At 40.4% G+C, this 12,443-nt stretch overlaps 1 protein-coding gene across 4 annotated transcripts in view; it reads right to left on the bottom strand.

The window, feature by feature from the left end:
- ephb2b (eph receptor B2b) overlaps positions 1–12,443 on the bottom strand; it is a 123,961-nt gene that overhangs the window by 20,325 nt on the left and 91,193 nt on the right. For all 4 annotated transcript variants that reach the window (XM_038697174.1, XM_038697175.1, XM_038697173.1 and 1 more), the window contains exon 6: positions 981–1,105. In XM_038697174.1, coding sequence (XP_038553102.1) covers positions 981–1,105 — 125 coding nt within the window. The remainder of the gene's footprint in view (positions 1–980; positions 1,106–12,443) is intronic.

A 12,443-nucleotide genomic window follows, 5' to 3' on the forward strand; every position in this document is an offset into this window, starting at 1 on the left:
TGGTCTACAGAAAAAAAAGCAGCGGTACTCATCTCTTACAAACAACCACAGTAACAACAATAGAGCTAATTTGAATAATTTACTACTACAAAAAACAACAACATAATGTTTGATAAAGCAGCAGGACTAAAAGAGGCAGACATCCAGCAGCTGCAGTTAAGAAGGTAGATTTGGTGGCAGTTTCAGGTCAGGCGGCATTTCTGAGCCGTGCCTTCTGATGATCATAGCTGTATTTCACTGCCATACTCCTCCTCTCCAGAATGCTGACAGGTCTGAGAGCAAAGACTGAGACTGTTTTAGCTGCTCCCTTCAACCCACAGCTCAGTGCGCACTTCTGAGCCACAGCAGGGGCCGGGACAATTGTTTTGACAGCTCTCTTCAGCAGTGTCAGAGAAGGGAATTATACTCAAAAGTGGAACATCTCAGCGTGTAGATGAAAGCTTGACGAATGTTGTGTATATATGCGGGCACACACGTGTTCATATGTGAGATTTTTTGTTTGTATGTCTGTGAATGGCTGTATGGATTCTAGTGATAGTTGTGCTTGAATCAACGCTGAGTGTTCTTGTGAGAAAATATGCTGATTTGGTGGAGCTTGCCCCTTGAATACTATTTTTACAGCAGTTGGCGTACCATTGTTTCAACCACAAGTCTATGCGCATCAATCCCCAGTGGCTCCTACTGCAGGGCTGAGCGCGGTTTCCTTTCACAGTGACTGACCGTGATTATAATTGAAAGAGAATGAGCAGAAGTTCTAGGCAATGTTCAGAAGCTCAGTCTACATGCCTCCTAGGAGATGCTGTTATGCAAACGAGCGTGAGGAGAAATTCTGAATTTAAATGTACGACTAAACAAAAGAGTCAGTCTTTGCCATTAGCTCTTAATGTTTTTGGTTGGATAGGAAATAAGTGAAAAGGAACTTATGCTTATATGAATTAGTGAGGGCTTGGAGGAAGAGTGTGTCCCTGCATCACTCATACCTTTTCATAATACTGTAGTTCATAGTCCAAGATGACTCCATTAGGCTGGTCAGGCTGGGACCAGGAGAGGGTGATGCTGTCCACAGTACGACTGACCTGGTGCATTATTGATACTGTAGATGGAGCTGTGAGGAGACAAAGACAGTGTGTTAAGGACGAGGCAAATCAATCACCGCAGTCTTCACAGTCACGCACAAAGAATTTTACAGCATCTTTAATCTCACAGCTAAACAGGTTCTGCAAAGGTGTAATAGTTAATGCCATAAAATCTATGTAATATACTGTCTCCTGTTAGAGAGCCTTACAGCTAGAAATGGAACACAGATTGGCAAGTTACAACAGTGGCTAAACCACACAAGCAGTCTCATGGGACTTGGAAGTGATTCATTTGCGCTTGTCATAACACTGATAACAACCCACCTTCTCCAGATAAATAATTTTAAAATCACCAGACCAACATATGTTACATGAAGTAAGACCATTTTGTCGGACACAGAAACAAACAAACAGCATAAATAACAAGTGCTATACTTTTTGTGCAGCGGTTTTGTCCTCCACATTCTAATTTTACTTACTTGTTTATGCATATTTCATTGTAAATGACAGTTTTAAGGGCCATAGCAGAGGTTTCCCACGCAACACATTGCATGTGTTTTAAATTACTGTCAACAATTCTTCCAATTTAAATTTTTGGATTATTTTCTTACCTTCCGGGCACACATCTGTTTTCTGTGCCTTTTAGGAGGGTATGAAAATCTACATTCAAACATTTTGAAACTTAAAGATTACTTCATCACCCTTATTTATTTTCCTATGTGATACTGATCATTGACTTATGTTTTCAAAACTATGTTACCCAAACTTTGACATTTTAAGCTTTGAGAAATTGGTGAACATCAACCTTTTTAATGCAAAAACATTTAAGTAAACTTTTGAAAGAGCTCTGACTATGTATATGTTATGTACCAAGGCAAATCCCTTGAAAATCCTTCTTGGCAATAAATTTGTTCTGTTGTTGAATCTAATTCGTTTGCAGCATCCTAAACTACACAACTAGCAAGTGCAGTCACTGATAATGCAACTTCACAAAAAAAGGCAAAGAGACTGCTGCCTATTAAGTCCCTGCAAGTCTTTTAAGCATACTGAGATGAACAGAAGCCAACACCAAATATTTAAAACCAATTACCAAAATGTAAAATGAACAATGATAATGGTGGACAGATGGACAGGTGGACTTTATTCAATTCAATTCAATTCAATTCAATTTTATTTATATAGCGCCAAATCACAACAACAGTTATCTCACAGCGCTTTTCATAAAAGAGCAGGTCTAGACCGTACTCTGTGATGTTATTTACAGAAGCCCAACAGTTCCCACTTTAATGTTGTTTCATCATATTTGTTGTAAGTTTAATATTATATCTGCATTACAAAGACTTTAAATACAAATTATTTGTTTTTATGTTATTAAGTTTAGTCATGCATTTTCTAACAAGTTATGACATCTTGGTGTCATAGTGTTTTTTCAAGATAGTCAGATTACAAAAGATTATAATTTATTTTTCTACACATATTGTCAAACAAAGCAATGTTAAGACTCAGCAGTAAACAAAATGACTTGTGACTTGACATCATGGGTGGTCTACTATAGTCTTGAATAGCCGGTGACCTAAAACTTTGCACATTCTTTTTAGCACAACCATAAGGTCAGGGGGGCGTAATCACCTCAAGTCCTCCAACAACCATTAAGATTAGTTCAGGGTGCCGTGGGTCAGTGTAAAGCTAAGAGAAGCTGAAGATAAAAAGCTCTGTCTGGGGAGCCTGGCAAGGCCTACAGGCTTCTATGTCTGAGCCTGTCTGTATGTGTGAAAGGGTAGAGTGGGTTGGGAGGGGCGCTGGGCAAGATTTATGGACACCAAGCTTCACACTCATCCCCTACAGGCCCGTGCTGCATGCACATGCAGCCCTCAGCCAGAAGCACAGTGGCTCCTCTGAGTCCCAGCAATAAAGAGAGAAGCTTCTCCACCGACACGCGTTCTCTTTGGAAAATCCACTGACTGGGAAACTACAACTGACACTCCTCTATGATATAAGATTCTAAGGCTGCATGTGCAAGGTTTCTAAATCTTCTTCATATAATATTTATTTTGTTGTTGTTCATATAAAGAAATGCTTGAAACTGAGTGTCAGGTAAACATGTCTTTGCAGCAGCTGTCCTGAAGCAGGGGACAATATATATAGTGTGAGCGCAGTGAGTCAGAGCCAATGATAAAAAGTCCCTTGTTTAACCTACTCATTCTCATCAGCTAATCAACCCTGCCTTGCATGCCCTCGGACCCAAACAGAAGCATCCATTTGAGGCAACAAATTATGATGTCTCGTATAAACTCTGATGGTCAAGGGACTGAGTATGTCCTCATGTACTGTTACCAGCAGATAATAAATAGATGTTCTGTATTTCATCTCAGCAAAGCACTTACACCGTGATGGCCTGTGACTCGGCAGCGTATATACATCATGCCCCTTTTCTGGAGCTGGACGTACAATGTATACAGTATCCAGTCAGGACTCCAGTTCTAGGAATCTCTACCATCTCACTGTACTCACTAGTTTGTTTGCAGTCACAAGACGACAGCCTAATAAGGCAAACAGTTACTCTAAGAGGAACTCACGAGTATCCCATTACGGATGTACATATATTCAAGACTGCCACATGGCCTTTTCCTGCATAGCATTTCCATTAAACACACGGTGCAGCCATGCCTAGTAACCTGATACAGGGCTAGAGAAACAAAGGCAGCTCATGTATTCATGTACAAAGGATGGACACATGCCAACATGAAAAGCTGTTGGTGGAGAACACTGTGGTTTTCTTCAACTAAAGGACAACTTAGAGACAGCGGGATGGCAGTCGCCATGTCTGAGCTCAAGAAACCGGTAAGGGTTGGTGTAACAGAAAACAAACTGAGATTAAATTAAAGGAAGACTTTTAGTGCAAGGTCATTCCTGTGTAAAAAACAAACACAAACTGTTGAAACATTCGGCTTGTAGAGAGAAAAAAGTAATCCAGCTGTGTTATGTATTTCAAGTCAATTAAATACATGCATTTCAAGCTAAGCTGACATTCCACCAATTGACTGTGGAATGTAGCGGTATGCCAAGTCAATGTTTCATTTCAGGAAGGCCTACAGCAATGATACACATATGAAAACCATTTTCATGCATCTAATTCATGTACTCCAAATCTACAAGTCTCCATTGTACTCCAAATCTTAAAGTGTACCTAGAATATTTTCCCCAACTTAATCTATAATTTAAAGGTTTGAGTAAATACTTGGTTTCCATTGTGTCAACATCATTCACTGAGTTATGCAACTAAATACATGTTTCAAGCCATTTTCTTTGTTGTTACAATAATCATTTTTAAATCATGTGAATTGCACCCCATTAAAGACAATTAGAAATGAAAAACAAAGATGTAAAAACATTTCCCAGTCATTTATGTACTGGAAGCTCAACTCATCATGAACTACGTTAAGTCAGATTAGTTTCTTCAAAGTGGGTGAGCTCCACTTGGATGCCTTATTTATAGGTTTCTCCATGAACGCTCTATTCATGTTCCTAAAACTAATGAAGCGGTTATAATGACAAAGACAGGGATTGTAAGTTTATATAATTAAATTAGATGGCTGAATTGGAAAGATAAATGGCCTTGATGAACATGTCTCTAACAAGGATAGTCTATGAGTTTCCCATGTAACAGAGGAGGAGAGAGTGGCAGTAGAGTCACACCCATAAGGGGAGCTAGTGCATCATAGCAAATAAAATATCTTAATCTCAAGCGCATTCCTCATCTCCACACCAAAGCTTGAAATGCATCACAGATAAGGTGGTGTTTAATTTCCCCAGCTGTTCTGACACACCGCACGCAACGTGGGGTTGTGTGTTTAACACCAGTTCAATTGTGGACAGACAGTATTTAATTTATTTTTAAAATCTCAAATATATCCAAATCTAGTGACAATGAACAGTTAATATGCTGGGACCTGGGAGAGACTTTCAAGGTTGTCTATCGCATAGCTTAACTGTGATAGGATTGGAACCTGTTGTCAAAGAATTCAGACCCCACAGCATTACTCAGCCTGGGATCTGATATGAAAGACGCTGCTTTGCAGTGTATTCTAGCATGACGCTCTGGCCTTGGCCCAACATCACAGAATACAAAGGCTCTGTTTTGCCCAACATCTCTAATATATGCTTTAGTGTGTTTGAACACCTAGTGACTTACCTAATAAATTAAAGTTGGGGTTTACAGAGATATTTCCCCTCATTTATATCCAAGCCAATTGATGGGGCATGCTACTGCAAACACACACACACACACACACATACACACACAGGAGTGAGGCTTTTATCAATCCCATTAATTTATTATACTACACTCTTTCGGTGGGCTTTTCCACTCTCACTTTGACCATTTCCTTGTTTAGTAAAGCTGGACTTAAGCCTCACTAGAACATAAGTACTGAACATGATGGGCATCTTCATTAAGAAAGGCTAGTGAAGCGAGACCATTGGAGATGGATGGCAGCAGAGGGAGCTCAGACATGTGATTTCCAGGAGTGAAGGGGTGCTCCAGGACCTGAAGATACCCACAGTAACTGACATTGAGCCATGCTTGGAGGAGCAGGGGTTAAAAAATCACAGAAATCAAAATACTGGCTATTATTTCCTGCAACACTTTCTACTGAAAGCAAGAGACACCACCTCATGGTTTGATACTTTTTGCTTTGGTTCAGTGCAGCATAGAAAAAAGGAAAAATACTCCAACATTTGCTGGCACATGAATCATACGCTTCTGAGAAAGTATATGTTTAAGGCCTTTTATCTGCATTTTTCTAACATCCAAATGTGTCTACAACCATGTGGCGCTGATATGATTAGACGTTCTGGTACAAAGAGCAATGCTATGATTTGGGGAAGATGGGGGAGGTAGCGAGAACAGGTCAGGGCTCGTAAATCCCTTTTCCTTTTCATTGTAAAAATCAGTTTCCCCACAGCGAAGTCTCTCCCAAAGGGCCCAAACCAGCTGGTCCTCTACCAGGCAGCCTCCCAAGCAGGCTGCCACTGCTCCACTCTCTCTGACTGCTGTCCATTTATGAGCGGCACATTGAGCCGTCTTAAAGGGAGAGGCCCATATTTGCATGTACTTTTAGCATGCTGGCAGCCTGCCCTATTTCCCCAGCTGCAAAGGATTGTGGGTTTTACATCTATAAAGATTTTCCAGTGCAGTAAAGCTACAAAAGTGAGATTTCAGTTCATCAAGCTTTAAACCATCTGCACTGGAAAAGATTGGGGACTATAATACACACCATAAGCTAATTCTAAAATAGGCACTTCAGGGGCTTGAAGAGTTTTCAGGTACTTGCAGGGGTTAGGGTTTAAATCTAAGCCAACCTGGCAAATCTGCAGAAAGAGGAGATACAACCCAGATAAGCATGTTTGGGGACAATGCTGCAGAGGAAAGGAGAGACAATTCTTTTGCAGTAACTGAGCTAAATGTCATATAGGGCCATATATAAAAGATCTATGGCGCACATTGTCTAGAGTGCACAGCACAAGAGCATTAGGGCGTGTCCAACTCCACTTTTGCTAGTTAAACGGCACATTTCTTTGTGCAAATTAAGAAGCAAGGTGCAAAGGGGTTGTATTTATTCTCTTAAATAATCATAGGTGTGTTATGGACAAAACATGAATTAAACCACAGTGTCATCTCCCATTCCCTTTGAAAGCCAGGTGCGCCATCAATTGACAAAGAAGTGTGATCCACACTCACAGCAGAGAAAAAGGCAGAGAGAGCATGTGGACTAGTGAGAGAGAGGGAGTGTGGACAGAAGTGTAGAAAAACCTTCTTTGATCATGAAGCCTAATATTACTCTAAAATTCTGTGGTTCATCAGTGAAGTGTATGAACTGCACTGTTGACGAGGGTCTCTGTTAATAGTGACAAACAGTGACCACGTAGATCTGCGTTATGTGCTCGTCTCCTCTATGAAACATCTGTATCCTCATTGCGCTGCATTTTTATAAACTGTAATGAACTGATCGTTGGGTAACATCTCTATCTTCCCGGTAATTTCTTTATTGTGTGTTTTACTGAGGCATGAGTGTTTTATTTAACCATTTACCTTTATGTTTACAGAGGTTGCTGGACAGGACAGAGAAAACTCTCCAGAGGAAAAAGGACTTTGAATAGTTTGAACAGGTTCTGTAGTTCTGCACGGCTGCTGTTAACAGTTAATGATATAGCAACTTCCATAAAAAACAAATGGTCCGTTTTAAACATCCTTAAATTGTCTTTAAGCAGACAAATATATATAGATTGTAACAATACAATTTAAAAAGTCTGTATTTTACAAAGACACAGATCTACTGTGTTAATTTAGCCTTTCTGGGCTGACTTGGGACAATGACAAAACAGAGCTGTCCGCCACATGAATGTGGAATGAAGGTTCTGACTCACACAATCCTGGGGAAAACGGACTTTCTGTATTTAAACAACTTCCAAACTGGCATTTGCGAGGAGAAAAACTCCAGAAACTATAGAATGCATTTCAATATCGTACAGTGTTGGAAGGTAAGTGTGGGCTACAGGAACTACAAGCCCATTATTTGACTTTTAGGTTTTATTTAGCAATGTCCTGATTCATGCTCATTCACATTCAACAAAAAATTCACAGGTGGCAGTCAGTCCCACTGCTTCCTACTGTTGCCACTGAGCAGCTCCAAATTTTTCCAGCATAAACAAGACAAGGAATTTGCAGATATAGCACATCTGTTCCAACTCTCTTAATGCACAGCAATGACCTTTGGCTTAACGCGGAAGTCATGCTTATCTACATAGTATGAGGTTGCTGCAATGAGTGGCACACAAAGCAAGGATTATAAAAGATCACCTCCGCTTATAAAGTTCCTGACCCCAATTCACACATAAAACCTTCTAGAGGATGATGGTGGATGCAAATCGCATGATCTGCGCATGATCTATGTGTGGGAATCAAGACTACATAAAAAAATGAGAGGCATTAGTGACATCTGAGTAGGAGAACGGGGGAAGTGGCTCGTTGTGTTCAAACCAGAAACTCTAGTGGTAAGACAGCCGCTCAGACAATGACAACTCTGTTTTGCACCTGCCTTAAAAGGAATACTTAATATATATGTCACCACAGGAACTTCAGTGTAAGTTTGGCAAAGACAAAGGGAGAGAAAGAAAAAGAGAGCATGGAGAGAGGCTAAGAGAGGCCGAGAGGGGAGTGCCATTGTGATTATCACAGATCCATTTTCTTAATTGGTGTTAATTCCATAAAGTTCATATAAAAATGATAAATTCAAAAATATAGTGCTGATTGAGTCATGTCCCCTTTTTGTTTCATTACCTTTATTTATTATCTTTTATAAATGATCACCATCATTCTAAGAGTAAATAAATTACTGCATTAAAGCATGGTTAATTATTCAGGCATTTCAGCACACAGCTAATGCACTCAATAATAATTAATTGTATATTAACATTATGTTCCCTTTTACAGTCCATTGGGTGAAAAGATCGAGGCCTTTTAACCTAGATTTACATGCAGGCAATGTGCATACTCTTTTCCTTTCTTCCCTGCACAGGCTATGAAGAGATCCATATAATGTACCCAGAAAAAAACACATGGCTACTGAATGATTTATGAACAAGATCAATCAGTTAACTAATTTTGACAATCCATGCGCTCTTCTGGGGAGTCATAATTAAATTCATATTGCATGAATAGGTTATTTAAAGTCACCTGATGAACTACACTGTCAACCCTCCGGGCTGCTTACCATACACTTTATCGCTAATCTAACTCGCTGCAGTGCTTGTCTGAATCTGTCTTTGTAAACAGGTTGCTCTGTATCAACAGTAGCATCGTGGATTCAGTGTATGTGTGGCTGCCTGGCTGACTACCAGAGCAGCCTTGTTTCAAGGCTCTGTCAGAACTGAGCTCCAGGTGCACGCTGAGGCCTCCTGTCTGTCTGCCTGGCTGACCCACACTGGCACCCACCATATGTGCCCTTCTTGACACCTTCTGTCACTGTCACACTGCACACCATGTATATTGGTGGTCCATTTCTGACTCTCTGTCTCTCAGCCTCTTTATCTTTCTGCACGCATCTCTCTATCACTCCGATGTTTTTAGAGCTTAAGTATTTGCTGAAAATACAGAAGCCTGAATTAGTGGTTATTGTTGTTTTATTTAACATACCTATTCATTTTCTCCCTAGTTAGAATGTATCCCTTGCCATAATTATCTTTTACATGTAGATGACTTCATCTAATGAGAGAATTGACTTTATAGTTTTAAGTGTAATTTGCGATCTTGATTATATACCATGACTGAGCCAACATGAGGATGTATACATTTTTATGAAACTGTAAACAAAATCTCTGGTAGTTGTTAATAAAGCACATAAGGACTACTTTTGTGCATGAACTAGCTCTGTTCTAGAATTGTTACATAGAAAGTCACAAAGATTAAAATAGCCTTGCTTAAGATAAAGGCAGATAATCAACTAGAAAGCCATGTCATTGCCACAAATGTACCAATGGACCACAATGAATCTACTTTGTTTGTTGGTGGCACTGTCCTAAAGTCAACAGTGTAGTAGCCACACTTGGCTGGCTTGTGTATCGACACATTCTGGCAGTACCGCCTGGCTCTGCACCAGTGCTTTTCACACCAGTGAAGCAGCAAAGTCCCTGGTAGCCTGGTTACAGTGGACTAGAGCAATTTGGACAATAATTAAGTCATAAATCGTCCCTAGACCATATGAAAAGGCTGCACCCGATTACACCCCCACCATCTGAGTAATGTGATTCACTTCAGCCAGTTCACCTGATAAGAAACCAATTCAGACCCTCTGCTCCTCGATAGCATTAGCAGCAGACACTTTGGCTCACCTTGAGTTAATGAAATGCCTAAACAAATATGTCCACTGGAATCTAATATGCCCGACCACTATAGAATGCAATATGGCATACTGGGTATATGGAGATCTAATTTATCTGTTGTGCAAGGCTGAATTATGTTGGTAAATACTGATAGTTTGTATTCATGTAGGAGATAATCTCTTTTCTCTACACTGAAATTGATGATCCAGCAGCTCTACTTCAAGCTAGCAAATAACCGGCAGTCACATTATTAGTTATTAGCTATTATCTGTTTGTGTCTTCATAACTTAAAGAAACAGACTTTTACAGTTTTACGCATGACTAAATTAATGTAACTGTGGAGGCAGCGGTGGGGGGGGGGGCTTGTTAATGATGTAGCCTATCGTAACAATCTAAAGTGGTACCAAATGACATCTGAACTCGTGTGTTCACTGCTGGCTGTTGATTTACCTGGTCTGTTCTTGTAAAATATCCACCGTGTCTGTGTTTTGAAAAGTAATACCAGATCACAGATACCAGATACTTTGGCGGCCGTTAATATACCTGGGCTACCCGCCCAAGTATAGTCTATATGTGGGAAACACTGACGGCAGTTGTGTCAGCATAATCACATTTTTTACCCTCATTCTAAAATATATGAATACTACTCTCTGAGACATATATTTCTCCATGTATGCAGACATAAATACAATTAAGCAATCCATAAATTTACTTTATGTTTTCCACTCTAAAACTGTAATTTTTGAAACTACAACCAATTTGGCAGTGATATCAATGTGTCTTAGCAACTTATTTACACATTATTTAAGTTTTTACTAGTTAAGATATTTATTATATCCCAACCCAATTCTGAAATCAAACACTTGCTGATATGTGTGTGCAAGATGCATAAAAATATATATTGCGTGTGTTCTTGTGTGTGTTTGCAGTCGGTCTATCCAGGCATGTGTCCCACACTGTGTGAAGACAAAATGGCATGATGTAGTATTGTGAAGTATATTAGGACAAAATCACATACTATCACAAACATTTGATTAAACTTCATGGTGGGAATATGGTTTCAGCAAAAACTTTCAATCCATTCAATAATCAATGTAGGCCAACTAAGATAGGGGAAGAAAAGAACCTGGAAAAGGAGAAGAAAAGATTTTGTGAAGTAGTTTCAAAGGTCAATGTAGGTACTTCAGAGTCTTCTTAAAGCTGGCTATTTCAACGAACATTTAACAACTCAAAATTTGACAACTGCATTAATATAGATATATGTAATTCTTCAGTGCGAAAATTTAATTAAATTTGCCCACTCCAACCATGGTGTTCATCTACGTCTACTGTTTGTGAGACTGGTCTTCTGTCACCAGTCTCTCCCCTGTCAGACACAGTTAAATCATTGTAACACCTAGAAACACTATGGTTTTCACCCTCAGTCCCTGACAGAGAGCATCAGATTTGCAACTCTGTCTCACTCCCTCCGCTCATTTAATGTCATGCAAAGAGTAACATTTTATAGACAGAGCAAAGCCAAAATAGATGGCTTACTTGTGACTCATTATTATAAAAAGGCATTGGAGGCATTTCAAGGTTTCTGCATATTCAACACAATACAAGTTTTGGGGAATTAGTCATATGCTTATAAAACGGTCTCAAAAGCCATTCAGCACGGCATCTCCTTTTGTGTGGCATTACAGTGTGTAATCAACCGCCGCACTTTCCAGGGCAATCACGTCCTTTATCACAGAGGAACTGTCGCCAACCACCTACAGAGTGGGAGGATAAGCCCTGTGGGTAATAGAGTGTGGTGGGTGCTTGATTGGGTATGGTGAGTGAGAAGTTTTGCTCACATCTCGCACAACTCTGCTCCCCTGCCCCCACCCCTCACACCAACAAGTCATAGCTGAGGACGGCAGCCGTCCGCACAAGAAATGTGACACACTTTCATGCCACTTTACTTATTTATTTGTTGCTCTCACGGAACGCTCCTGCTTCCGGCCAAATGCAAGCTTACTAAGGGGCTGTTTAACACGCATATATGTAAACAAAATTTCATACAGCCCGGTTTTTGTTTTTCTTCATCTAATGCTCTTATTCTCAGTGTAAAAGTGAGGCACACATCTGCCTGAGGTAATTAAGGATGACATGATGTTTATGTAACCTCCAAGCCTCACAAACCAGATGCAATTATGGGCTCCTGGTCCCTGTGACCCTAGCCCTGTAGCATTGCACCGCAAAACTGAAATCCCGTGTCCCAGGGGTGAGTCTGGTTTTGCAGGGTGATGGGGGAAGGTAGGAGGGTGGAGTGAGGGCAAGCAAGAGTTGAGTTCTTTTCACAGCTCCCTCTGACGGGAGCTCTTGCTGCCTAATCCAAAGTGACGGGCACTTCAGTGGAGAGGGCGCAGAGCCCCCCAATTTCCGCCAGGACCCCACGGCAGGGGAAGCAGAGAAGCCAAGGGTTGCTGTGGCGGACTTATTGTGGCCCAGTGAGAAAGAGTG

This window comes from Micropterus salmoides, unplaced genomic scaffold (genome assembly GCF_014851395.1).
Source record: "Micropterus salmoides isolate LMB-PRFRI ecotype aquatic unplaced genomic scaffold, ASM1485139v1 Ms_hic_scaffold_4, whole genome shotgun sequence".
NCBI lineage: Eukaryota > Metazoa > Chordata > Actinopteri > Centrarchiformes > Centrarchidae > Micropterus > Micropterus salmoides.